The sequence below is a fragment of the Melospiza melodia genome, chromosome 4 (assembly GCF_035770615.1).
Source record: "Melospiza melodia melodia isolate bMelMel2 chromosome 4, bMelMel2.pri, whole genome shotgun sequence".
NCBI classification, from domain to species: Eukaryota; Metazoa; Chordata; class Aves; order Passeriformes; family Passerellidae; genus Melospiza; species Melospiza melodia.
The window spans coordinates 78,493,808-78,521,354 of record NC_086197.1 but is presented as its reverse complement, the minus strand read 5'-3'; the positions used below and the strand labels follow the sequence as shown (position 1 = coordinate 78,521,354).

At 35.6% G+C, this 27,547-nt stretch overlaps 1 protein-coding gene across 14 annotated transcripts in view; it reads right to left on the bottom strand.

Moving 5' to 3' along the window:
- Positions 1–27,547, bottom strand: part of FOXP2 (forkhead box P2) — a 402,279-nt gene that overhangs the window by 115,061 nt on the left and 259,671 nt on the right. For all 14 annotated transcript variants that reach the window (XM_063155284.1, XM_063155285.1, XM_063155286.1 and 11 more), the window contains one exon: positions 6,424–6,513. In XM_063155284.1, coding sequence (XP_063011354.1) covers positions 6,424–6,513 — 90 coding nt within the window. The remainder of the gene's footprint in view (positions 1–6,423; positions 6,514–27,547) is intronic.

Below are 27,547 nucleotides of genomic sequence, written 5' to 3'. Positions count from 1 at the left end.
CCACTCATCCCATACACAGCATTATTTCCTGGTGTCAGACATGCATGCATGTTCTGCTGTGGGAGAAGGATGAGTTTGCTGGTCTGCCATATAAAAGCTGCTCTGAAAAGACCTAGACACTTCTCTGAAGGTTTGTCCTTCTGAATCTGAATGAAGAACTGGACTGTGTGTTCTCCCTCTACTCCTAGTTCTCCAGAAGTACCAGAAGCAACAAAACAGAAAGGGGGAAGGAAAGACATTCCAGTGATGCAGGTGATAGTTCCTGGACAGTCATAGTAACAGATTGACACATCAGATTCTGCACAGACATGTGTTCAACATTAAAATGCCTCTTGAAATCGCTGATCACATAATAATCCTAATTAGTATTCTGCACATTCAATACCTGTAAACAGAACTTGCATAATACTTTCCTCTGAATCCAAAATATTTTATAATATTACAAGTATGTTGTCAGGATAAAGAGGTGATCTCTGCATCACCTAGTTGTTTGTGGGGTTTTTGTCTCCATTAGATACAGATGAATCTATTATGTGCTAAATTCTGTTAGAAAAGTGCTAGTTAAAATTTTCCCATGTTACAAAGATCACACATAAGGTTAGCTGGAATTATTTATCCTCCTGAAAATGACAGTAAGAGATAACACCTCAAGGTGATGCAGATATACTTTAAACTAAAAAGCAAACCATACTAACTAGTGCCACTTTCTTAGTAGAGGTATTTTTTTAATACTGGAAGTTTTCAGACCAAAATGTGATTTAAAGTGAATCTGTTATTAGAAGGTTTTACAGCAACAAGATGCAAAATATGGGTTTTCATGAGCAGAAAAGCTTGTCAAGAATAGGATGTAAGCCTTTGGAGCAAGTTCTATCTATATAAGTAAGAACTTCCCAGCAAGTTTGTGACACTGACACTTCCACTGTAAATGAAAGAAACAATGTCTTGAGTTTTTTCCTTTATTATTGTATTTATACCTCTTCCTTAATGGAACTCCTGTTTTCTACACCATATAAGCTTGAAAATGGATATTTCTCCTTTCCCTTCCCCCTACACCTTACGTAAAAATAACTCCTTGCCTTCTTTCCATCTCTTGGGGTTATCCTTGTCTTTAGAGTGGGTATTACTGATGCAAATTTCTGCACGTCAGAGGATAACTGCATATTCCTCCGAACAGACTTACAAGGGAAAACGGGACTTATGATTTTCCAGCAGCTATCTTCCAAATTTAATTTACCCCAAGCCTCAATGTTTGCTTATATGTAGGCCACACATTTCCTCTAGAATTATACTCGAGAGGGAGAAAGACTGTTTATCACTACTCTCCTCTTACACTACATATTATGCATTTGCATCTTTCTATATCAGTGTTTTCTACCATGTACAAAATCCTCCTACTTCTTATGCTTAGCAGCATGCATTAGATAAACAGAAATATGTAACACGCAGTTTATGAAAAAAGAGATTTAAACCAGTTAGATTTATTTGTATTTCTGTTCAATGTAATGCAAGGAAAACTCTCTAAGTTCCAACCATAACAAGTTTTTTTCTGTTTTTAAAATGGCACTTTTTGACTGATATTAAGCATGCACGGTTGAAGTCAAAGTGCATTAAATCAGAGGATATAATTTAAAAGCAGTGGGGTTTGCTTCTTTTTTCCCACATTCCCTATTTCTCATCTCTCATCAAGTCCTTATATATGTTTAAAAAAAGTAACTAAAGGTTACAATATTAATGATATGTTTGCTTATTTATTATGTGCAATGAATTTTAAACTCAGGCCCATATGAAGATCCAAAGGGAGATGACCAAACTAGAAGAGAGCAAAGCAAGGAGAGTGGGTTAAAAGAGACTGTGAATATCTTTTCATGCTAAATTTTTGCATTTTGAGTGTCTTTAAAAAAAAAACAGTTCTTCTGATGGTATTCACCAATGAAATAAAAATTAAGTAATTAAACTTAAGTGTACATATTTCCCAAATTTTATCAAATTATTACACTTCAGTGAAGTGCTTATGCTAAATAAACAAAGCTTACCATAACAACTCAACACTCCATACAGCATGATATTTATACAACTGGCTTGGTACACACTGAGCTTAACCCTTTGATTCCAGGAGTCATGATTTCATGACATGCCATCCTCTTATAGAATGCATTTGTACTGATGTTGAAACAAAAAATCCACTAGCCTGAAGGAAAAAATATCAAACCAATTCATTGTAGATATATTAAACTATGGGGCTGAAGATAATTATCTATTTATTCTCACTGATATAACGTTCACAGTCTGACTCTGTGAAAAAAACTACTCCTTTAGGGACATTACTGGGAATAGAAACAACTAGGCAAACAAATGGAATTATAACTGTGCATATCACCATTCTATGCAGACAACAACAGTATGTGTATCATGGACAGATAGTCTAAGCATAGAGTCTGCCTACCTGGAAGGGAAATAATTGCAATGCTGTACATGAATACCCATCAACAGCAGAAAATCGACAGCATTTACCTTTGGGTTATGATTGTGCTCTCACAGTTCTTGAAGAACCCCAACTCTTGCTCATGACTGTAAATGTTACATGAAAATAAAGCTGTCACTATTAAAACTCATGCTAGATGATACCAGGTTCTTCAGTGGCTCTAAGGACAGTGACTTCCTGCCCTAGGAAAAGGAACTAACTACATGTTCTAAGAGCCAAGGTGACCTTTTTGCCTGTTATGCCTACTATGGAAATTTGGTGATAAGGAGAGAAATCCTTGAAAGCAATTAGTAAGCTTCACTGTGGATTACCATTATAACCAATTCTACAGAAAAGAAAAATATTCTGAAACAAAAAATGGCACTACAAAAATCTTAATCTTACTACAGCAATATTTTACTGGATGCACAGTAAAATAGTAAATGCTATTATCTCATCATATTCAGGTTAACATTACCCTCAACTCTGGTCACAAACCCTCCATAGCTATTTTGCAATATGTCATTAATCAATGTATTACTGATTGGGTCCATTCAATTGGCGCATCAGTGTAATGAATGGCACATATAAACATGTTTCAAATACATTTATTCGGATATCTATACATGAAAGTAAAATCACTACCACAATTGGTACTCAAGCTTGTCAAAAGGGATGTTTTTCTTCTTCTGTTTTACATAAGACATGCTAATGGTTATGCCATCTGCAGTGTGAAACCCAGACAAATGTAAATGAAAGTAATAGTAGATCAAGACAAGCGTCTATCTGAAACACCAATTTTTGCAGGTATTCTTTTAACTTGCAATCTAAATATAAGCCTCCTGTCCCTGAAAGTACAGGATAGCTACTAGTTAAATGCAACTTTTGCACTAGAAACTAAAACAAAAACTTCTGCACTTTTACAATAGATCATGTAGCTAGTGGTACATTTGTAAAGGCTTTTCATGAGGATACAAAAGACACTCAAATTATTCTAGGAAAATTTCAGCAGTTCCCCTAAAGCCATCCCCTCAGTAAAGCACAGTAGAACACGACGACTTACCCAACACCCTCTTTTTGCAAAGCTGAAGGTTTCTTCAATCAGCTTTCAACTTGCTGATTAGCTAGTAGGTGCTGTAAGTCACTAAAATACTTGACGCATTATGAAACAACAAAGAGAACATACATAAAAACACCATATGCTACTTTCCCCCCCAAAAAGATGGCCACTAAAATAAATACTAGTTTTTTTCCTCTTTGCCTCATGGAACAATAGAATATTTTACATCAAACTACAGAGCACAAGATGCATGGCAAGGCTTACCTAATAGCAACATATGCTTGCAGATGTGTGAGCTAATTTTATTGCATTTTTACTAGATTTATAAATCTATTCTAACATATCCACAGTTGCCAGATTAGTAAATTGCTCTGAAATGGAGGAAATTAGATATGCACTAATTTAAAAGTATTTTAAAATATTAGGAGAAGTCTGTTTTCTCACAAACACAAGTACAAGTATTTTTGCCTTATAACCTTCAATTTTTCTTATAAAGCTTATACAAATTTAGCAATTTCTACTGCTAGAAGATTTTGACTACAGTTATCATTAAATTTGCCATAAGAAAATAATAGTGCTGTACAATTTTATGACAGTATTTGGTCAAACAGGCAACATGGTGATCAAAATGTGAGTTCCCACTACATGACGAACAATGAACAGTAAGAGACAGAAGTAGAAAAGCTCAAAGGACTCATTTCCAAAACCTTTATACATTCTTTTCACTAAAAAAGAAAATTAAAATGTAGCTTGTGCTCATACCTGAATTTACATGGTATTGGATACATAAAACCAAAGTCTGGGAGCAAATTCCATTTTTCCTCTCCTTTAAAAATGAACCAAATGAAGTGTTCAAGGCCAGTAAGAGACACTATGTACACAGTGATGATGAAAGACAAAGTTGGAAAATAAGCAATAATCTAGACTTTAGGGAGCATGTAAGAATTTCTGAAAATAAAATTATTTGCTTTATTTTCTTCTTCCTGCCTCTCAAGTGTGACTCACGACATGCTGATGCCTCCTGGGAAACAAGTGATACAGCCCTAGCACATCAAGCCCTAGCATTTTAAGGGCACCAGGCCATAGTGAGTGTTTTAAGAACATGAAAGCACAAGACTCCCTCTCCTCATCTCATCATCCTCTGGGTTCTGTCTTTGCCTCCAAACATTTTCTATCATTTCAACAACGCCTACCACAAACAGTGCACTCCCAGACTTCTTTAACCTTGAAAACAAAGTTTGTGAATGGGTGGAGAATGTGAAAAGAGAAGTAGCTCTTGGACTGTGTTGGTTTAAAAGGTGGAGGATTAAAGTAAGAAAAAAATATGGAAAATATATACTGGGAAAATACCACTATTTGTGCCTGTTTCATATACTTTCCTTAGTGCCTGGTTCTGGCCAATTTAGAGACAGAACATAGGGCTAGATGGATCTTGTACACTCTTTATACAACCCATGTTGCCTTTCAGAATGAGGAGCTGGCAGAATTAAGCACTTTCACAATATTCATTGAATCAATCATTGTCATGATTCAACCCTTCAAGGTCACTAATTCCACTTTAAAAACTCAAAAAGCCCACATAGTTGATAAGCTTCTACCTTTATGTCTACTCTTCTTATGTGGCTTCAGTGCAGAAGGTATCTGATACCCAGCAAATGTGAATTTGCACTTACAAAGCAAAGTCAAGGGTGAAGAGTGGGAAGTTGAGGGAGTCCCAGGACTCAGCCTTAGCCAGAAATGGACTACAACTACAGCATGGCAGGATGCCATCATGTCCTGTTTTCCTTTTTTCCATTTTCTTTAGCCATATTCCTAAATTCTTGTTTGGTTCTAAGCAAATAAATAAAACCTTAGAAGTGTATTTGAAGAGAGCTGATCAGGAATGTAGAACTGTTTGCTGTGTCCAACACTGGTCTACCAAGTTTCACAAAGAAAAGGAGACAATGAGAATAACATTCAGAAACTGCACAAGTGAACAAATTTCACGACATTTCCCTGGTGGAGAAAAAAAATACATTCTAGTGCCTGGGGTCCTCCATTATGCATGACAAAACCTAAAAATGAGATAAAAACACCCTACTCCATCAGAAAACAGGGGAAGTCCTGAGAGAATAAATGCACACCCAGAAAAACAGATGTGAGGAAGAGAATGGTAGGATTTATACTTTTTTAATTTCCTGAACAAAATAAAATTGTCTGCAATAAAATGCAATTCAGCAGTTAAGCACCCATGTTGGTCTACATACAAGAGAGAACAAGTTTTGTCAGCAGAATGCAATTTGATATGGAATTCTGCATTAAGAATAAATGATTAATACCTCATAAAAATACCAAACTGATAAAATTTTCTAGGAATAAAATTCTTTTTATGTTTTTACTAATGCATTTAAAACAACTATTCAATAGCAGAACTTCTTGTTTACTCATTCATAATCTAAAACCCAACAACATCCTAATGTGAAATTTCATGACATATGTTTTTTTCCAAAATGGCAGAAGCGGCTTTCATAATTTCATGCACTTGTGTTGGTAAGTTTCTGAACACTTCTCTGTCACCTAGGCATAGTAACTGTGAGGTATTTAGCTTTTCTCTGTTTTTTCACAGATACTGTTTTGCTCCTAGTCTTAACATGTTTTTACAACTTAAACCATGTACATATAAAAATCACATACCAAACCTGTAACATGTCTATAAAGAATTAATGTAGCACAGTTACTGAACTCAGACCTAGTCTCAGACCTTTTAAGCATGTACAGCCACAAAAGGCTTTTGCATCCTGCAGTGGTCCTTCCCTGTGAAGGAAGCAGCAGCACGTGAATATGCAGGCACACGGCTTAGGGGACAGGCACAGCCACGCTCCTCCTGACATCAAGGTCCCAAAAGCAAGGAGACTTCACTAACCTGCAGCGGTCTCTGCTTCTCACTGCCCTTAGGAGATTTCAGTCCACTTGTCTGTTGCTGTAAAAGCAGCTGCCTTGCTGCCTGGAGTGCCTAAAAGTAAAAAAAAAAAAAAAAAAAAAAAAAGAAAAAAAAAAGAGTAAATAAATTCAACCAATTCCTAGAAAGAAATCAGTTACTCATTGCTAATTTTAGGTAAAAGTCCAATTGAATGAACAAAATCCCCTCCTATTCGATATTTCAGACTTCAGGGTTGTTTTCTTTTTTTAGTTGAAACATTAAAAAAAATATTCTGAAAGTACATATATAAGACTTCACTAGAATTTATGGATGTACATGAAATCCTGCAGGAAATAAAGTTAATTTGTTTGAAGTGCTTGAAGAGGAAAAATCATAAACTGCATCAATAGCCTCATTTCCACAAGGAACTTGTCTTTGAGTGTTCAACTAAAATGCCCACTCCCTTGCAAATTATCATTCAATTTGCATTTTCGTATTACAATTTGAAGTAAAAGCAAGTAGACTTCAAGTGTTACCAGAAGCTGTAATTAAATTTGACAAATCAACATCAGATTATCTTGAAAGTGAATTAATAAGGATATTCATTGAAGATTAAAAACACTTTTTGTACTTACAATTCAAGGAGAAACCTCTCCTTTGACAAAAAAAAAAGGAGTACAGTTTTAATGCCAAATAAAAATGAGTGGTTTTAATTTGCATTCTTAGGAAAATCAGAGAACAAAGAAATTATTACTCAACCAACCAGATCAGGCTCAGGGATGACAGTATACCAATCAAAATAGAAGATGTTTTCATTTATTTTACGTTTTCATTCCAACTCAGCCAAATACAGTTAAACATATGAAATGTAAACAAACATTCTACCTACCCGAAGAATGCTAATCTGTATTATTTTTCCCTATAAAATTATTTCTAAAATGTCAAGTGTTATAAAGTGGTACTTATTTGGAAATTAAAAAAAAAAAAAAGCAAAACCAAAAAACGTGATTCAAAACATTTCCACTGAAGCTACCTGGAGAACTCATTTTTTCCCCTTAGAAAAATCAGCTCAATAAATAGCATTTACAGCTTTACAATACATCACACTGTTATTTCTGTTATTAAAACCTACTGCAGATGGAATGTACTGCAACTAATGCCATTTGATCAATGTTCCCTAAAATAATAAAGATTCTCAACTGATAAAGAAAGGTACAATGTTGATTAGACTCAAATGAGCTGGTTTTTAAGATAGTTTCTAGTATCCATGACAACAGTTGCTTTGACAAGATGTGCATATGGCATTACACTGCCAGCTGGTGTGAACAATGTTTGAACTACTGCATTGAGATGCTGAGCAAACAGAAAAAGTTGCCACGTCTTAACCCTCAGGGAAGGCAGTCATCCCCTGATCAATTATGAAAAGACAGAGAGAGGGCTGCTACAGTCTGGCTCCAAGCAAGTTTTCTGAGAAGGCAGGCAGACATAGAAAACCAAAGTAAACAAAGTGAATGCACTAGTACCATCTCCTAACAACATTGATTTGTCTCCCCATAGAAGGCCCTGGTACAAAGTTTGCAGAGCAGACTTTTAACATTTGGAGACATTCCCACAACAATCTCTGTATTGTTTCATCAAATTCTCAAGTAATTACAGGTCAGCTACACAAAGAGTATACATTCCTCTGAACCTAAGCAATGAGACACACAGAACTATCTTCTCTCTGCCAAAAATAAACAAAAAGTTAACATATTTAAAAGTGCACTTGAAATATTTTGTTACCAAGGAACCACTGGGTGCATGATTTCTTCTGCACTCACAGTTCTTGAGCATATCCTTAAGGACAGTATTTCTCTGCCTGAGATCAGTCAGAGTTAAATTTATCTGTTGATTTCAGGGGCACCAGGATTTGGTCCCAAATTCTTGCAGTGGTTGAAGCAAAAACAGATTAAAAGCACGAACAGAAGATATGTGGCAAATTTGCATTCTTTAATGTCTAGTGCTCTCCAAGAAGAAAACTTGAATGGAAGTAAGAGAACTACTGCACTCCAGAATTCATGAGATTGCACAGGCAAACTAACCTCACCACTTGGGATGATACTGCCAGGAGAATGAGAGAAGAGATCTGGAGTAAGAGGAAATGGTGAAAAAAAAAAAACCAACTTAGACACAATAATCTTTTATTTTTGGCAGTTGCAGAAATCCTAATCTTCCTCAGCAGCAGTGTCTTCACATCAATACAATAAAACAAGCAAGTAAACATCCAGTAAATCTGTACATTTACAGTACTTGAAAATTAGAGAATCATAGCCTGCTGTAGCTTAGATTTAATCTAGACTGATTTCAAATTGTGGCTAGCATACTCCTGTGGAATGAGCCTAAGAAAGTATGACTTCCTACAGCTAACTACAAAAAGAGTCACACTTCATGAAAAAGCAAGGCAGCACAACAGGATATGCTTGCATAAAAGGCTCTACTACTTAAACTATTTTGATTCATATGTGCTGGTTGGGATATCTCTAAAGGAGTAAAGGCTTATCTTTTAATACAGAATGTCTTATAAATGATGACTACCTGAATACTTCAGTGATCTTATTGTGGCAGTTTAGATTATTGTAAACACAGGAGATAGAAGAAGAACAGAAAACAATTTCAAGAGATCAGAGATGATTTAAAACTCATAAGGAGAAATCACTGTCAGCCTTTGTTCTTAGAGCAGTCATCATATAGTATTTTTTTCTCCAAGTGTGCTGCTTAACTTTACATTTTGCTACACAGTAAACAACCTCTCAGAAATGCTGTTAATTTCAAAGCATTATTACTGACATTATTCATAAGTGAAGATCATGAGACTGTAAAACAATAGTTCTAAAAATTCATTTGCTGCTATTAAATCTTTGCAAAATAAATTGACAACTTGAAAGTATTTTACAAAATTCATAGTTTAACATCTACACTTCCAGTAATCACCCATCCCATGTATCATTTATAAATTTCTCTGACAATAACTCATGATCTAAAAACAGTGAAGAAGATAATGAAGATAAAATAACAGATGCTTATAAATCTGAAAAATCAAATTTATGTTGAGTCCCACCTCAAGTTAAGTGCAGAAAGAACAGATTCTATGGCACTCAAAATTGTATCTAGTTCCCAATAACACCTGTTTCAAATTTAGTAGGAACTTCTCCTTAATTATATAAATTAGTAAAACTATTAAAAAAATCCAATGTAGACAAAAGCCATAAAAAGAACTGAAGATTAGAAATTATTTTTATTACGTAAATGAAAATAATTATGAAGCTTTAAGTAATGGCTATATAGGAAGGAAAATTTGGGCATATGGTTTCCAGAACTCACTGTGTCTTCTAGTAAAATATTTATTGGGAACAGTACTTCTTAATATTTACTACGAAGCTTTGGCATAGCTAAAACATAAGCAGAACAGAAATGAAAATAATTGCATATAACTCACACTATTAAAGTTGATAAATTGCGGTAGACTTTGCTGTTTGTTGGCAGTATTACTAGGAGATATAACTTCCTTTAATATTGTATTCCAAACCCTTCTGTCTGATCTAAGCGTGATTCAAAATTATTTTTAAAGTTTGACCATTTTAATAAAGTGAAAGCTGTCACCCTAAGATGGTAAGCTTATTACTCTGTTTTTTGGAAATTAAATATATGTGTATTTTTAGGAAACAGATGTCACTCATATCCTTCCTTTAAAACCAGGAATGTTTAACCTATCAGCCTGTTGCATTTGAGACATTAAAATGAAAAATGACATCTATGCCCATTAATATCATCAATGTATAAACAGCACAGCGTGACACATTCTTGAGAGCTGAAGGCTACAAAATCTCTCTGAAACATAAATAACAAAGCACTCAGAAGGATATTTGATGTTGATATTCATCTCTGAGAAAAACACTGCTGCCTGGGCTTCTTATGAAAATAGATGCAGCCCAAATGGATCTCCTGTAATTGGTTTCAGATAGCGAGGTCAAAAGAAATATGATACAAGAAACTATTATGTGGAACAGGCGAAACAAGAATGTTTATACAGGCACTCCCTATTTATACTGACAAGAGGTGTATACTCTGCAGATAACCAAAACACTTGCCAGAAGTCGACCAGATTCTTTTCATCCCTAATTCTGAATACCTATTTTATTTTTTCAAATGGCTGCATACCCTAACATTCCTGCTGAACATAAAATAAGTTTCTGAACATCTAAGTTTCCAAATGGCTGAATATGTCAAACGAGAGTCATCTCGCTGGTAGCACTATGCAACCGAAACATATCAACATGCTAAGCTGGATTAAAGGCCAAAGACTGCTCTGCACTGGTTGAATAACAAGTTAACCAAATGATTACATGGCTCCATTTATTATAAAAAACACTTCAGGAGAACCTCTGACCCTTTATAACCTGCTCGGGGCCTATTCTCTGGCTGGCTCCCAACAAGAATCCCAGAATTACTCATAGTTGTACAAACCCCTCAAAAGATAGTGACTGAAAGACAACATTGTTTAAGTCTTCCTAACAGCACTCAAATGATATGGCTAAACCTTTGTCTCTCACTGATTGTGTTTGCCCAGAAAGTTCTCTGATGAGTATCAGAGTCAGTCAGCACAGAAGCTTATAATCTTTCCAAATGGAGTAGCAAAGCAGCTAGCACTAGTCAAAGAATCTTGAATTTAAGATGAGCAGTCTCTCCAGAAGCCTCGATAGAGAAAGCAAACTCCTATTTTCCCCAGTGAAAAACTCTCTTTTTTCTCTAAGCCCCACAAAGAAAATTGAGGACAAATGTGCCACACTGGAAAGTCCATCTGTGTGTAACAGAAATCCAAACCACACAACCTGTCTGATTTTACCTACAAGAGATAGACTGAACAATTTTTACAGTGTTTGCCTATAGAAGTAGAACAGACAGCTAAGGCTGTTGGCACCAATTTCAAGGAATATATTACCTAAAAGAACCTAGAAATTCCCTAAGAAGGATTTCATTCAATTAACCCAACATCGGACTATGCCAATACTCAAGCAAAAAGGTTTTTCTGTCTTCTAAATTTAGATTAGGGTGCCATGCCTAATAGTAGAATACAGACCTGGAAGAGATCCAAATGTTTGAAACTTCCAGAAGAAGAGGCAATAGTTTTTGACTGTATTACATTCCCAAGTACTCCTACCACCAGGCTGCAGACAGGAGGACAAGAAGTGGTAGTGCCCACCAAAGGCGGTCCTAAGCCCAACCCTAAGGGCAGGATTAAGTGAACATTGAATATGTTTGAAAACATCTGCTACATTAACGCTACAGGAGTTTGTGCAAATGATTGCGTGGCTCTTGGATCTCCTGGCTGCCCAGCTTTTCCAAGGCCGGGAAAATTCCTCATTTGTTCAGGAAAGCAACTCTTCATGCCTGGGGAATTTCAGAGTAAAACAGCAGAGCACATTGAGGGTTGGGAGCAAGTAGAAAAAGACATTCTGGATCACAGTTTAACTTACATACTTACATTCCTCAAGTGCTTCAGCTCAGAAAACATAAGAATATGTCTGGATATGGCTCTCATTTCCTTGGACTAAAAGCAGTTTGCTGTTGGTTGGTTGTTTAGCAGCAAGGGTGATGGTGTGTGTGTGTGGTTTGTTTTCTTAGGCTGATACTGCCAGTTTCAGTATACTGAGGCTCTGATTTTGATTCAGATTTGTGGTCTTCCCTGCAACACAAACGCCAGTAGAAGAAATGATCCTCAATCTACCTGAACTTCTGTTCTATCTTGATGTTATCCAGGATTAATTTTGAGTTGAAGAGAAAAAGTAACAGTAATAAAGTGATAAATGCAACATGAAATCTTATAATGCTGTTTAATAAAAGGAAATTAATCACATAATTTTCATAAACCTATTTTCAAACAGCAATCTATCAGAGAGAAATTATGCATCTGTAGTTATTGACCTTTCATTTCACCATGACTGATTTGTAATTAGATTAGTTTTGTGAAAAATAATAGTTAATTACCAGATTTTTTTTTCACTCTAATTGTTTTGGCATTTTTTGTTGTTGTTGTTTGGTTGCGGTTTTTTTTGTTTAGTGTCTTCCTTTTTTTTTCCTGTGTGAAGGATGCTAAATAAATACAGGGCATTAGGAATTAGCAGTTTACATATTTCATTTTAGAAAGCCAATTTAGCTTCTCTCCCTATAACCCAATTTAATAGATTCTAAAGACTTCTGCAAAAACAACTCTTTAATTTTCCCTGCCCATTATTTGACTGACCAAGAACTAGAAACAAAACACCCATAACAGTTCCATGCTTCAATTCCTGGCAGCATTAGCAGGAATGTCATCCCTGTAGACATGGACTGCATTGGTCATTAGGGCTCCATGTCAGACCACACTTAACATGGTGCCTGACAGCAAATCCAAATGCTTTCTCCAAAGCTCAAACCAGCTGAAGAATGCAAGTGTCAAAGGTTAGGAGAGATGGGGGCTCACAACACCAAAGTTGTGCTTGAACCTGACAATCTCCTTTCTTTCATCCCACATGCCTGAACTTAACTTTCTTTTTGTACACACAGAAGCAATCTACTCTTACTTCTTTGCTACTCCTTACATTGCACAGTGACTAATTTAATTTATGAAATAAAAGAAACAAACAAAAACAACAAAACAGTGCACACATAAAAAAACAGCAATCCAAGCTCACAAATATTCTGACACTGCTATTTTACTCCATGGGATGTGATTTTTAAAAGACTGGGACAGTAATAGTTAAACAGGAGAGCTAATCTCTTAGTTCTACATGAAAAAAATGTGGTAATGGTGGCACGTACCAGATTTCCATATGAAATCTGGTATAATCTATCTCCAATGAAAATCTGCTAACTGAGATTAAAAAGCTGGAAATAAGTGTGCAGGCAAAGAAAAAAAAATCCATGCAGTTATCACATTTGTGAAGCCAGAAATAAAAAAATTCCTTAAATTATTTTAAGTTTATTTAATATTATGCATATAGGTAGAATGCAAACATAGGATTTGAGAGGAGTTGGTTAAAAAACTTCTAAACTTCTTTCAAGTTTGTACATTGTAGACATTTCCTTATTGGCTGTGAAACCTACTTTCAATTAAAGCAGTCAGAAACAAAGCAGTGTTGACTTAGGTAGAATAACAGATGATTTGATAATTTATAAATAAGAAAGGAACTGATGCAAGTTAAATCAAGGGCAGTCCCATATGTATTAAGATCAAAATTCGGAGCAACTTTGGGAGTGGAAAGAAACAGAGTATCAAAGGAAGCATTGCAACTGTTAGAAGGTTATTAGAAAGCAAGAGTTTTTACAGATAGAAATCTGAAAGGAAATTTTAAAATTAAAGAAAATAAATTAAAAATGGAGATTATTAATCAAATTATTAACAAAAAATCATCACCAAGATATAAACTAAACCAAGAAGTGAGGTAGATACAAAGCAGAAGGAGGCAGGCATGCTAACATTTTGTTCTGGCCAACAGCAAGATTCCCAGAATAGAACCTCAAGTTTGAGAGGACAGATCGGAGGACTGATTAATTTTGTTAAGCAATACAGAGAGGTAAAATAACATGTGAAGAACAAATGCCAAAACAATTTTACCCTAAAATAGCCCTAGCCATTTAGAAGTCAGAATGAAATACATCTATCTTTACAATTTATTTTCAATTAAATTACATTCTGCGCTCACTGGTAAAGGAGTGTTGACACCAAGTATCAGAAGCACAGATTCCTCATCTGGATACCCTCCTTGCAAGCTAGAAACCAAAACTACCCATCAAAGAAAATGGATCTACATGGTACCAAAATTAAATAAAATTACAGTAATTATACTAATCAAACTCAGCCAATCCAAGTATAAGAAATTACATATCCATTGAAGAGTCACTGATTGAAAGGGCTCCAAATATTTGAATGATAACAATTTGATTTACCACGGCCCCTTCAAATCCATGTCCAGAGGAATGAGTGAGATTGTAACCATGAAAAGAAATATGATCAAGATGGTCATATCAAGGTTTTAGTGTATGGGAGGAAGGCACAAAAGCCATTACTGAAATATCCAGCTGATTATCAGTGGAGAAGAAAAAGGTCATGACTGGTTTTCACATTTGATTTTATAAATTTAAAGGATGTTTTAAATAGCTTTAATAGTGCTAATTATTGAGTTTTAGTTATTACATGAGTATAATTTAAAGAAATCTTAAATTTAATACATAGAGCTGTGGTGAAAATCATGCATTCAAGACATTAAAAAAAATCCTGTCATATTATTATGATAAAAGCAACTGGGATATAAAAATAGAAGTGCCATACAAAACTGATACTTTCTTCAATCTTCTAAAGACTCAGTTAGTGAAATGTACCCAGCTTGGGACACAGTGGTTCAAAGAGGTGGATCATTTTACCAGCAGGCAGGTAGGAATGGTATAAAGATGTCAATAGCCAACATATGGGATGGTAGAAGTCTAGTCATAAAAACAGGAATTAACCCCAACCCTAAAGAGGTAACAGTCATCAGCAAGTTCTTGCACAGAACAAATTAATTGTATTACATGGGAAACACAAGCAAAAATGGCCTTAAACTGAATCCAGAGAGATTTCATTAAATTTATAAAGAAATGGTAGAGTAATGAAGGAGTACAATAAATTGCGTACATGCTGCAAAATCATTATCACTGAACCTGTTCAAGAAGCATCTTAGGGAACAGTTAAGAGCACCAATTCTGCTCTGGGACACAGAAGATCTTTAGAAGTGTCTCACAGCCCTGTTTTATTTGATTGTGTGGCTCCTGTGAAAGCATGCCAAGTTCGGATTACTGCGATGTCTAACACCTTGCTACACTTCAAATAACACCATGTTCTCATAAACTGAATATCATGAAGCTCCAGCATGGTTTGTTTCCATGGTGAGCTAACAGCAGAGGATCAGCAAGAGCTGCACATACAGAGCTGCTCTTTGGAATTTTCCGATCTTACATGACCACTTTTGTGTTTATGAGACTATCCTTGAGATTTTGGACTGAACAGAGAAATAGTATACAGAACAGGAGATGGTTTAGAAATAAATGCTCTGAGGCCTAACTGCCGTCAGAGATCCTGATCAGGATTCTTGTGTCCTCACCTCCAAGTATGGACACAACAGTAGGAGAAAACAAGATTTTCTTCTAATTACAATTCCTGCTAGAAACAACAGAGATGCGTGGCTGACATGGAGAATTAAGAAGAGGAGAGAAAAATAAGGCAAGGATGAGGGTCCAAATCACCACTAGATCAACCTAAGCCAGACATCTTCACAAATGAAAAAAAAAGCAAAAACAAACTGATCCATTTTTGGCCATGTTTTTAATGAACTAATTTGATTCAAAGTCGCTATGTAAATCTCAACCACATTAAAAATCAGTCTATATTGCTAAAGGTAAATCAGATGAACTGAAATCCTACTCCATATATTTTTTTATTTTTTTCTTATGGATATTTTTGTACTGCTTTCTAAAACTTTAGTTAACATAAACTAAACTAACAGGAACATATTCAATAAAAGAGTGATTGGGGAAGAAACAATAAACATGAATGTAAACAGGCAATATGACAATAGCCATTTTATTTGCAGTCTTTCAAGGCTTTTGAGAAACCGTAATTTGAAGGCAGGAGAGGAGTCTGGTCTGCAATTAAAAAAAACAAACAAACCAGTAAAAACTTGTCCTGAGATGATATAAAGCAAATTATGCAAATAGCAGCCCGTTTCCAGACACTAAACTTATCAATGGTGGCATTGGGCAATAGTTCTGAATAGTTCTGAAATGTGTTGAAAACAAAAGGTCTGATCTAAACTCCTTGGAAGAATTTTGAGCACTAAAATCTGGCACTAAATGTGGACAGAGAGATGCCAGAGGAACCTCTGTTTCATGATCACAATTTGGTTTATATGTGTTATATAAGAGCTATCTGCATTTGCAGTCTACTCTGACCTGCTTGAATTATTACAATTCCAGCTCTTCACTTGGACTGCTTATCTACCTTTTAACTTTTTGGTGCATTTTGTGATGATCTAGAAGGCACAATCCACCACGCAGACACCTCTGTCTCTGAAGAATATGAACCTTCAGGTTCTTGCTGTAGTTGGCAAGTGAATTGTATGTTTTGAAGGGTAACCCTAACAGTCCGTGTAGACAGTGCTACTGAGAAAGCATTCTCTACTTCAGGGACTTTTAAGAGTGAAGATTATAAGAAGAGTGAAATGACAAAAAGCTTTAATTTTAAGCTAAAATGCAAGTATAGAGAGACAGGCAAATGTCCTCAGGCTCCTCATCCCAGTTTCAGTCCTTGTGAGGACATCTAGTAGGAAGTATATTCTTTATGATTAGAAACTTGGAGGGATGAAAAAGAAAAGACCTGAAGCTATTAAAATTGTTTTGCAGAAAAGGAATAAAGATATTTTGCAAATCCCAGGGCATTTAGGTGCTGGAGAACTGATAGCAGCTGTGCAAGGAATTCCCAAGTAATATGCATGAGCAAATGCAACAGGTTAGACATTTGAATTAAAAGGTACATGTTTTTATCACACTTCATAAAACTCACCCAGGAAAAAATGATATTTTTTAATACTGCCTTGGCATCTACAGTAATCTTCCCAAACAGCAAGTTAATCAAGGAATTATAATCATGAATATGCTCAGGGGCATTATCACCTTTAAATGCATTTGTACAAGCAGACACACCCAGGTATGCTGGTGCCAAGCATATGTAATATTTCACATCAGTATTCTGGCATCAGACTGTGAAAGGTCCCTATAACCATGCAGCATATATTACATAATCACTACCACTAACATGCAGATAAAAAAAAATTTGCAATCTACTGCACGATCAAAATATGTTGGAAATTAAGTTGAGATACAAATTTTACTCCATATATTCCTTCAACTACTCTTTACATAAATCAAAACTTAATAATCAGCTTTTATTTTTTTAGTCCACTGTCATGTCATCAACTTACTATGGTCTAAGCTCAGTCACTAGACTTCTCTTCTAAAGCCAGTCCTCTTTCCACATTACACAGAGCTCAGATTTCATGTCCTAGAAATATTTTCCAGATTCTCCTTCCTATATTACTTTCTTTTTCCTTCTTGGTACATTTTAAACTTCAGCAAACTGTAACTATATTGCCTTTTAATTTAATTTACTAGGCACAATGCAGTGCATCTTTTCTGTGAACATTTATCTCTCTTACTAGATCATCACTTCTTCATACCATGAGTTTCAAGTATTACACAAAACATAGATCTATTCCTGACAATATATCTCAATATTAGTACAGTGTTACCATCTACAGTAAATTTTAATTTATTTTAGAAATTTTATATAATCGATCAGAGATTGATTTTTTTATTTTGCAAGAAAAAGTACAGATAATTTCATCTCTGAGATTTGAGAAAAAATACATGACAGACATCATAGTGTTATAGCATTTTTAGCGAGAAGGCCTTGTCTTTTATGAGAAAGCCTTCTGGATAATGCCTATTCCTCTACCGCAATTCCCAGGGATATTCTTGTGCCATAGGACAGTGGACTGAAGAATAAAAACAGGAGAGAAACTATTTTATGTGAGGACTTTGGGATGGCTTTGAAATACTTTCTGGAGCACAGTTTATGGCATATGCTGCCACCTGAAGAAAGAGCTGTTGCCAGCAGGTGAAACAATCTTTGATTTTAGATGAATGTCAGAGGTTCTCACCCTCTTCTCCAGCAATCCCCAGGTTCATTAATAACACTAAGGCATGAACCCTGCAAACACTTTCATGTACAAAGTTGCAAAAAACATAGGGAGTGCATTACTAAAAAAGGTATGATGACAATATCACTTTTACCAACTCTCTCAGGCTTCACCTACACTGAAAACTGGAGACTAACTGAGAATGTGATTTTCTGCACCAGCAAGCTGTGAGTACAGCTCTGGGCATGCATTTTTCACCTGTGCTGACCCACGCACTCCCAAGCTATGCCCTGGCACAGCTCTGCAGTCAGACTTTTCCAAGGACCAATCTGACTATGGAATTGGGTGCAGCTATCCCAGTTTTGGGGACTAAAATGCGTGTTAGCTCACGTGTGTCTCACCCTGTGTCAGCTGCTCAGTTTAGTATCCAGGTGTTTAATTCACTAGTGAAGATCATGGCTATATGGTCAAAACAGTCGAGCCAAATGTTGTTTTGGAGCCTCTCTGGGCAGAAGCAGCCAGGTTGTGTCTTTGGGATGGCTTGTGAGAGTGTCAAAGAACCTTAATTTTATATCTGTACAGGTTGGAAAAAATAAAATGTCAGAAACAAGAGCAGACACTCCAGGGTGGGGGAATCAAGACTCCTTTCATTCTGAACTGCTGCATCCTGAACCTCCCATGGTGTATCTGCTGATGACTTTTAAGTAGCAGTTTTATATAGACACCTTATGCATCTGGGATGAGCTCTACTGAGGAAAGTCAAAATTTTGACAACACCCAAGGTTTTATGAAAAACCTTAAATTTTTTCATTAAAGAAGCAGTGGCAAAACCCCCAAAGAATCCAAAGCATGTGTTTCCAGAGTTACCATCAATCAAATCCACAAAAATAGTACACCATATAATAATTTGTGTAAATACTAATATGGTTGATAGTATTTCTCATCCTCATGTTTAGGCACTTAACACTGAGTATTCAGAGTTATGTAGTTTGGCAAAGGCTCTAAAATAAGTCATTTCCAGAGCACAGGTTAGTCACCAACTCCAAGAGTGCCCCAGACCTCAAAGCTGGGACTGAACTCCATCTGCTACTGGCAAAGGAGCAAGCAGGTTACTTAGCAAAGGTGACTGGGACTCTGGAGCCAGATGGCAGAGAGCATTGCAAAGGCTTTGGTGTACCACCAGTGGCATTGACACAAAAACAACTGAAAAGAGTAAAAAGATCCAACTTCAAGCACTTAAGGTTTTGGGTTTTTTTAATATTCGAAATACTTGTATTTGTTTATTTTAACAATACTATGAGAATGGGATTTTTCAGGAAAAGCATACTGTGAAAATGAAAAGTGTTAGGAATGTATTTAAAAATATGTAATCATCAGTATTACTTTTCTTTAGATTTTTCTGCATCAGAATTTGGGAAGATTCTGGCCTCTCTGAAGAAAAGCTGCATTATACCTTCATTGCTATAAAACACACAGAGAAAAGGTGAATCACAGAAAGACTACAAGGACTTAAAACTGTACATTAAGGACAATTTTTTACAATTTTTTTATAAGTGCAAAGAGAATTGCAGCAAAATAAAAACAATGGAAGTAATGTCGAAGAGAAATTAAATTTCTTCCCAATGAGAAGTTACTTTAAAAGACTCATATGGCAGGCAGAGTATAAAAATCAGGCCAGCACAATATCATTGAGAATAGATATTTTGGTTACTAGAGATGATTATGCCATTTAAGAAAAAAAAAATTAATTTTACTTGAACTGACATCCTTAATTTTCAAGGCATGTGTTTTTCTGACTAGTCTGACACAGTTTAAGTAGTATAGATAGTCTCTCTTTTATAAAAAACACTAGCAGACTCCAAAGTGACCTAATAGGTCCCATTCTTTGAAATGTGCATACATGAAATTCACTCAAGTTCTTACATCATCTTGCAAGACAACATATATCAAGATCCCCATTTAAAATTATTTAGACGTGAATTAACAGCATTCCAAAATAGAAATTTTGCAACAAAGTTAAAGTTCAAAAAAAACCCTAAGAGCAATGCTCACAGGAATTCTCACCTATACCAATCATTAAATTTGTTGGAAGAAGTGATTTCTGAAATTTTACCAAATGCAAGTGGTAGCAACCTGAGCATTTGTTTTCCAGGTTGTAGGTTTTTTTCAGACAAAGTTTTCTTAAAATTTCTTCATTTTTGAGAACTACAAGCCTCTATTGCAACTCCTTATTTAATCTCTGTTCTAGAACATATTTTTTTAAGTTTTGCAAAAAATGAAAGATAAGGAGAAGAAAGTTTCTACTCCAGAGAAAAGAAGGGGATTTAGCAATGTACATTCATACAGTCATAAATTATTGTGTTGTATCTAACCTGTCACAAGCCATATCTATTCATCCACTCTGTAATACAGCTTCAGCAAGTTTCCTGAATTTCTTAAGTAAAAATAAGGTTTTGGAAACAGAATTCAACATTTCACATGACAGCCTTTAATGCATCCTCAAATTCCAATAATTAGTAGGAGTAAACATAGGAAGATATCTGGTCCTGTATCCAGAGTTGCATTTCTGAAACTGTTTCCTATATAGAAAGGAATAAAAGCTCCTGACAAGCAAAGGAAGAAGGGACAAGTCAAATCTGTGTTAAATTAAATGCTTATATTTTAAGTTCTACCATATGTTGATTGTCCAGACCATTATAAATATAATTGAATATATAATATCTTTATACGGATGGGTGTTCAACAAGTAAAAATTAGCTGCAATTAAATCCTGCCCTTGCTGATTACTATATGTGTTCAGCTGTCAATCTTTCATGTCTACTCACACTGTAGCTAATTTCAAGCAATATCCAAAGGTATTCCAATTTCAAATAGATTTTAAACCCTTCAGTCTAGTGAAGAAGAAAAGCAAGGTGACAGTGAAATTCAAGCATTCTGCCATGAGACACAAGAATGGAGTGTGCAGAGATGTTAATTTGACTGGGGCACGTTTCACCAAGGGCTAACATTTCTGTAGAATCCTCAAGTCAGATATAAATGTTTCTGAACAACAACAATCCCCCTCTGTTTTTTTTTTCCCCTTTCCTTTCTGTTTATTGTTAATGGAAGATGCCAGATGGATGGTTTTGGAGATTACTATGCACTTTTTCTATGTTCAGGGAAAGTTCAGCACAGTCAGCTACAGAAGCTAGTAAATGCTAGCCTGTCACTGCCTCCTTTTAAGGGGTACAAAAGTAATTCTACTTTCATGCTCTTTTACTCTTCATTTCTTGTACTGATTATGCCAATTAGAGCAGTTGTCTTAGTGATGTTGCCATCTGCCTTCTAGAAATCTTACCTGCCTGGTTATATGCTTGCAGGAACTGACAGCTGCAGAACGAATTTGATACAGATCATGTAACTATCCCTAACAATGAGCAAGGAGATAAGCAGCAGACTGAGTGGTAAACAGCATTGAGTCATTTATACCATTTCTGCCTTAGTGTGCTCTCTTACTGTGGAATACAGACTGCATAAACATTAAATAAATGAATGCATAAATATAAAAATATATTTTAGAAACTATATTTAAGCTGGAAGAAATTCTGGATTGTCTTTACTGCAGATATCTGGAACTGTCTTAAATGTGGGGACCAAAGAGAGAACAGTATCTAAGTAAGATGCATGACTGCACATCTGCTAACACAGTATCTAAGTTCTTTGCCTCTAAACCTCATCAGTTTACAAATAGTTCTTGTCCAGTGTAGAGAATATCTAGTTCATATATTATACTTAGTTTCCTGGTGAACAGACCATTTGTTTTCAAACCCAAACCAAATCCTTTATTCTTGAAGTCCTAGTCAGTGTGACTCCCTAGAAAACCTTGTGTACATTTTTTTTCTTCTGATCTGTCAACCTTCCTTTTTTTATTATGGTTGTCTTCTTCCCTGGTTGACTCCAAGGGCTTCCTTACATTGCCCAACATCATAGTCTCATCTTCACCCATGTTTCTGTTTCACTCAAGAACTTAAAAGCCTTCTCTCAAAACTTTTGGCAGTTAATTTCCTAATACTGACCTTAATTTTTCCGAACGTTTTCTTTAGATTTTAAGATCATTCCTTAGGTTTAAATAAATAAAAATAATAAACAAAAAGTCAAAAAATGTTATTAACATGGTACATAAGTAAAATAGATGGATTTAATGATACTTCATTTCTTCTTACCCCTGTTCTTAACTGCTCTTTTCTCCTGTATTTTAATCCCTGCTGAATCTAATTTATATGCTCTGATTAGTATGTTTAGAATAGTCTTACTTTCAGCCTGAAGGGGTTCAAATATGTTACTGCTTTGTAGTGCAACAGTATTATTTTGCTTACAGTAGTAAGCATTCAGAATATCTATGAAGTCCCAAATGCAGTAAGAGCAGAAGCAATATCAACTGATTTTAAAATATAACATGTCATTTTATATAAAATAGTAGCTGCAGTTAAAGCCACTCTTTTCTGTGAAGAGAATACACATGAATAACAGAGGGTTTTTACATGCCACATAATAAGCAGATCTGCATACAAAAGCATTTAGAATATAAAGATAAATGAGGCCATTGGAAGAGAGATTTGCCAGGAAAGAAGACTAGGACTCTGTATTAACACTTGGGCTAAGTCCATAAAGCCAAATATGCTTTTGCCTTTCAATATTGTCTTACAGGCAGAAAGGAAGCTGAAAGTGCCATGTTCAGAGCCCTCTCCTCAGTGGTGACCACATTTGCACATAACTGACTTCATCAACCACAAACATGCCATGCGCAACGCAATGGAGAAATAAAGAATAGACACTAAAGAAAACTGTGCTCTGAACAACAGCAGAAAATGCAGAAAAAGAAATGAAATAAAACAGTACTCCTCATTAGTCTTTCATTTCCTGAAATACTGAGTTTTGTAAAAAGCAATTTAACTACACACAGAGTAGCACTGACTCACAGGCTTCTACTGGGACATCTCAAAAGATCCTGGTACTGAAAAGAAAGACAGGTAATCTCTATTTTTATGGGCTTTTGCTTGGTTTCTTTTTTAATGGTAACAAATTCTATACTTTTTAAAATTTGCTTGAAAATTCTTTAGGAGGATCCTAAACAGGGCAACGCAACAATCTGTTCATTCTGAAAAATGGCCATCGTTTTCAAGGCTAGCTACAGTTTGCCCTTTGTGCTTTGAGACTGAGAATTCAAAAATGCAGACCTACAATAGCCAAGCTGCCCCTTTTTATCTGGAGGCTTTGGGTATCCCCCAAGATTTTTATATAAATGTAGTGCACTCTGGTTTACATTAGAAAAGGAAACATTTATCTTATCACATTGATATCGGCTCAGCACAATATTACATTCTGGAATAAGAAAATATTGCAACTTTTCGTGAAAAGGTCAAGAGGTACTGTTTATCTTCAGGGCATAATGAATTACATCGTATTTCCTCCCCAAGAACTCTGAAAGAATGGAATATGTTTTGACGCACAATGCACAACTCAGGGCTCTGTGACTGTAGGTGGAATAACAAACAAAGCTTTAGTGGAATACTTCAAGCTGTAAAATTCTATATAAATACAAATCTACGTGAGAAACCTGGCTAACAAGGAGTGCTATTGTTACTAAAAAATATGTGTGACAATTCTAATAAGGCATGACCTTCAAATCTCTTCAACCTCTTAACTGCATCCTAAATTCAAGTTTACTTACTTATATTACATGTTTAAATTTTTAGCTGTTCAGCTAGGCAATGTAATAGATACAAGTTTCTGGTGTCCAATTTTACAATCAGAACACATTTTTTTATTTAGAAAAATCACATTTTCTCTTATGTCTGACTGCTTAGTTTATGCTGCAAGGATCCCACTCTCAATTCACTGTTACTAATTGCTAAATACTGCCCACTTTTCTAAAGAAATGCTTCCAGTTAGGTTTCATAATGAAAAAAAAAAAAAGAAAAAAATATTATGATAGCTGAATCTGAAATCCCAATAATAGAGACTTGCATCTCCTCATATTTCCTGTATCAGGACCAGTGACTAGTAAGTGTGACTTAGTCCTGAATAATCATTTTTCACAACAAGTGAGAGATTGAATTAACAAATGAACAAGGGTCGGTGGAAACAAATGCGAGTTAAACTAGGGAGTAATGGAAACACAATATATTTGAAAAATTTCTACTGCTCTGCAAGTTTCCTCTTGCAATCATATTTTGCCTATTGTATTAAGAAATTAGTGGAATGCTGATGGAGATTGGAGCAGTAGTCTGGAAGGGAGATGTGTATCAGCATGCTCCTTTTTTTTCTGTCACAGCAGGGCTGGTTGGTTACTATCCATTAGCCAAGACTGCTGCAAGGAGCTTCTCCTTACTCTGTCCAGTTGAAACTCAAAACAGTGATCACAGTGGTCAGCCTTTACCACTTAATACAGGGAAGAAGTACTCACCGAGCTGAAATTCGTCTCAGATGGCAAGTGAGAGCTAACAGCACCAGCTCTTTAATCTGTTCATTCAACACAAGAACTCACATTTCAATTTATTCTGCCACGAGATCTTGAAACACACAGTGGTCAAAGAAGAATCAGTAGGCAGGGGGTGCTCTAACACATACTATAGATCTTTGGCAATGTGGAAATAAAATGAAAGAGAGAAACCTGGAAATGTGTGGAGACACACCTAGACTAAATATCCAGGACAGTTAGGGAGACCTTTAACTTCAATTCAGCATACGGGTGAGAAATAGAGAAGAAGTGAATACAGAAGTCTTTCTATTTGTGGGTACTGGGTCAATAGGAAAACAATGAAGATCAATAAAAACTGCATCACTTGAGGGCACTAAGCCTCCATCACACCTACAAACAGAAATGCCACATCAGTGACAACAGCTGAACAGCATCAATGGCAGGATCAGGCAAGATCTCAATATCAAAGAAGTTATCTCAAATAAAGTAGCTTAACAGACTGAGCTTGAAGCTACATTGTGTGGGAGAAAAATCACAGCTACATCAATTTTCCAATGAATATGCCAAACACAGATATTTATGGAGTAAATCAAAGCTTCCTTTTTTAGATAACAGCTCTTACCCCATGATACAGAAAAAGGGAAAAGAAACAAGAAAAGGAAATATATTACTGTAAGTAATAAATAAATATTACCTGGAGTGTAATATCATGGTTGTGGGAGGTGGAGACATGAACAAACTGAATAAATAGACAGAGTTGGGATTATAGAGTTGTTCAGCAAACAGTCTGATTGGAATATTATTTGGGTCTGCCCTGACATATACAAAAGTAACTGTTAGAAGAAAGAAGAGTGAAATGAAAAGACTACATTCTAAATGAATTCTAAATGAAAAGATTACATTCTAAAAGTTCTGAATTAATTCTTCATGAATTCATTTTGTTTTCTGTTAGAAGTTTTATTTCCTCTGTTTTTCCTAATAGAACAAACATCGAGGCATGTCAAATCATGTAAAGTATCATCAAACATATCAAGATACTTTTTTTCAGAAAAAGGAAACAAAAGCTATTTTCATCAAATTTCATGATAGCAACCATGGCTGCCTCTGTCCAAAATTGCAATGAGCAAAACTGCAATGAACAAAACACATAGAAAACTCTCTCTGGTTTTCTTTCCAAAGTATTCTTACATTCTTAAAATATGTCACAACCAAAGCAAAAAACAAGAAAAAAATTACAGACTTACAGGATGGTTAGATTTTAATAGGACATTTAGGCTTTAATAACTTACTATCAGATTAATGATAAATATTAATAGCCTTGAATAGGGCTATGCCTAGTTCTTCCAGCTGGCTTCTAAGTGAGTCTTGAAGCAGAGTTGCAGAGTTTTTGATCAAAGTAATACTCCCAATTTTAAAAGTGCTTAGTATGCATAAAATGCTTAAAATTCCTAACAAATTACCTTTCAAGTACAAACTGCTAAAAGAGTAAGATAAATTACTAAGTATAAAGTAGCAAAAATGAAATAATATAACCCATAATTCCCACATGTTTAGCCAAGTTCTATGATTTGTCCCTTACTATTTAGGAAAAAAAAATCATATAAGAGGATAGCTCTGCTTTCCACACCATTTAAGAAAAGCACCCTTGACTCAAAAACTAAATGAAGTTTTCTACTTTGATTTTTTTACATTTTATCTGACTTTTCTGCATCTTATTTACCAGGTTCTACCAATGGTTTTCTGTTGGAGTTTTTTGAGTCATTTGGCCACAGATTTCTCACTGGATTTTAACAATCAAAATGCATAAACAAATTTTAAATACAGAGTTAAGAGTTGTTTCTTCATACTCTTTTTGCATGTACCAATACTGGATAGCTGTTGGTAAATTACAATAATTCAGACCAACTGAAAGGACTGCCTGTATCTCAATAAAACAGGTTACCATTCTCAGGTTGCTCTGAGAAGGAACTGAGGATATCCCTGGACTTGCTGGGCATTTTAGATTCAACACTTGGCCTCTCAGAGCAGTTTTCATCTTTGAAAACGATTTTTTGGCTTTAAGGAACATTTCTGAAGGGCTTGGCTAGCTCCAGGCACTTAACCCTGGTTTGCACTTGCAGTGCACCAAAGGCTGTGGCTTCCAGCTAGGAAGTCACCGACTGACTGACAAGAGACACAATATCCTGGCACAGTACAGGGAGTACAGACTGAAACCGTATCCTTGAGGCACTCTGCACATTTTGAAAAAAAACAAGGGAAAAGAAGGTACTGTCTGAGGTTCTGAGAAAATTCTGGAGCCCAGCTTAAGAAGCAGGAGAGGCATTGATTGAGAAGAACAACAGAGATATGGACAAAAATGGATTTTGTAATCATTATGCAATTATTTCCAACCTGTAGGAGGGGGAGATGAAGCAATTAGTGGCCATCCTTGGGAAAGGAGAAATAAAAAAAGCCCTTTCTGCCTTGAGGAATCCTTCACATCTCATTGACATCACAGCGACTGTCGGAAGTTACAGTTAGCCCTCACAGCACTTTTCTGATCATTGGTCAATGTGTAAAAAATATTTGATATTTTGGGCCATTCTTCTCTTATATTGCCAAAAACCCCTCTTCTCCTTCAAACTGAAGTTTGCCTATTAAGCCTCAGGTAGTAGGGCCTTTAAGATAAGGAAGGATAAGAAGAGCCCTTAGGACACTTAGCACAGCTAATCATAAAAATCATGAAGCAGAGTAACATATTTGCTCCTTGCATTATACAGAAACAATTAGGGGGTACAGATCTTCCTAACAGATTCTTTTTTCATTATTTTGTTATTTTATGAAGGAAACCATTAAAGAGGAGAAAAAATTCCAATCAGAAATTAAAGTACATTGTGCTAGATGTTCAAATAAACACAGTGCACAGACAGACCTTGCAATA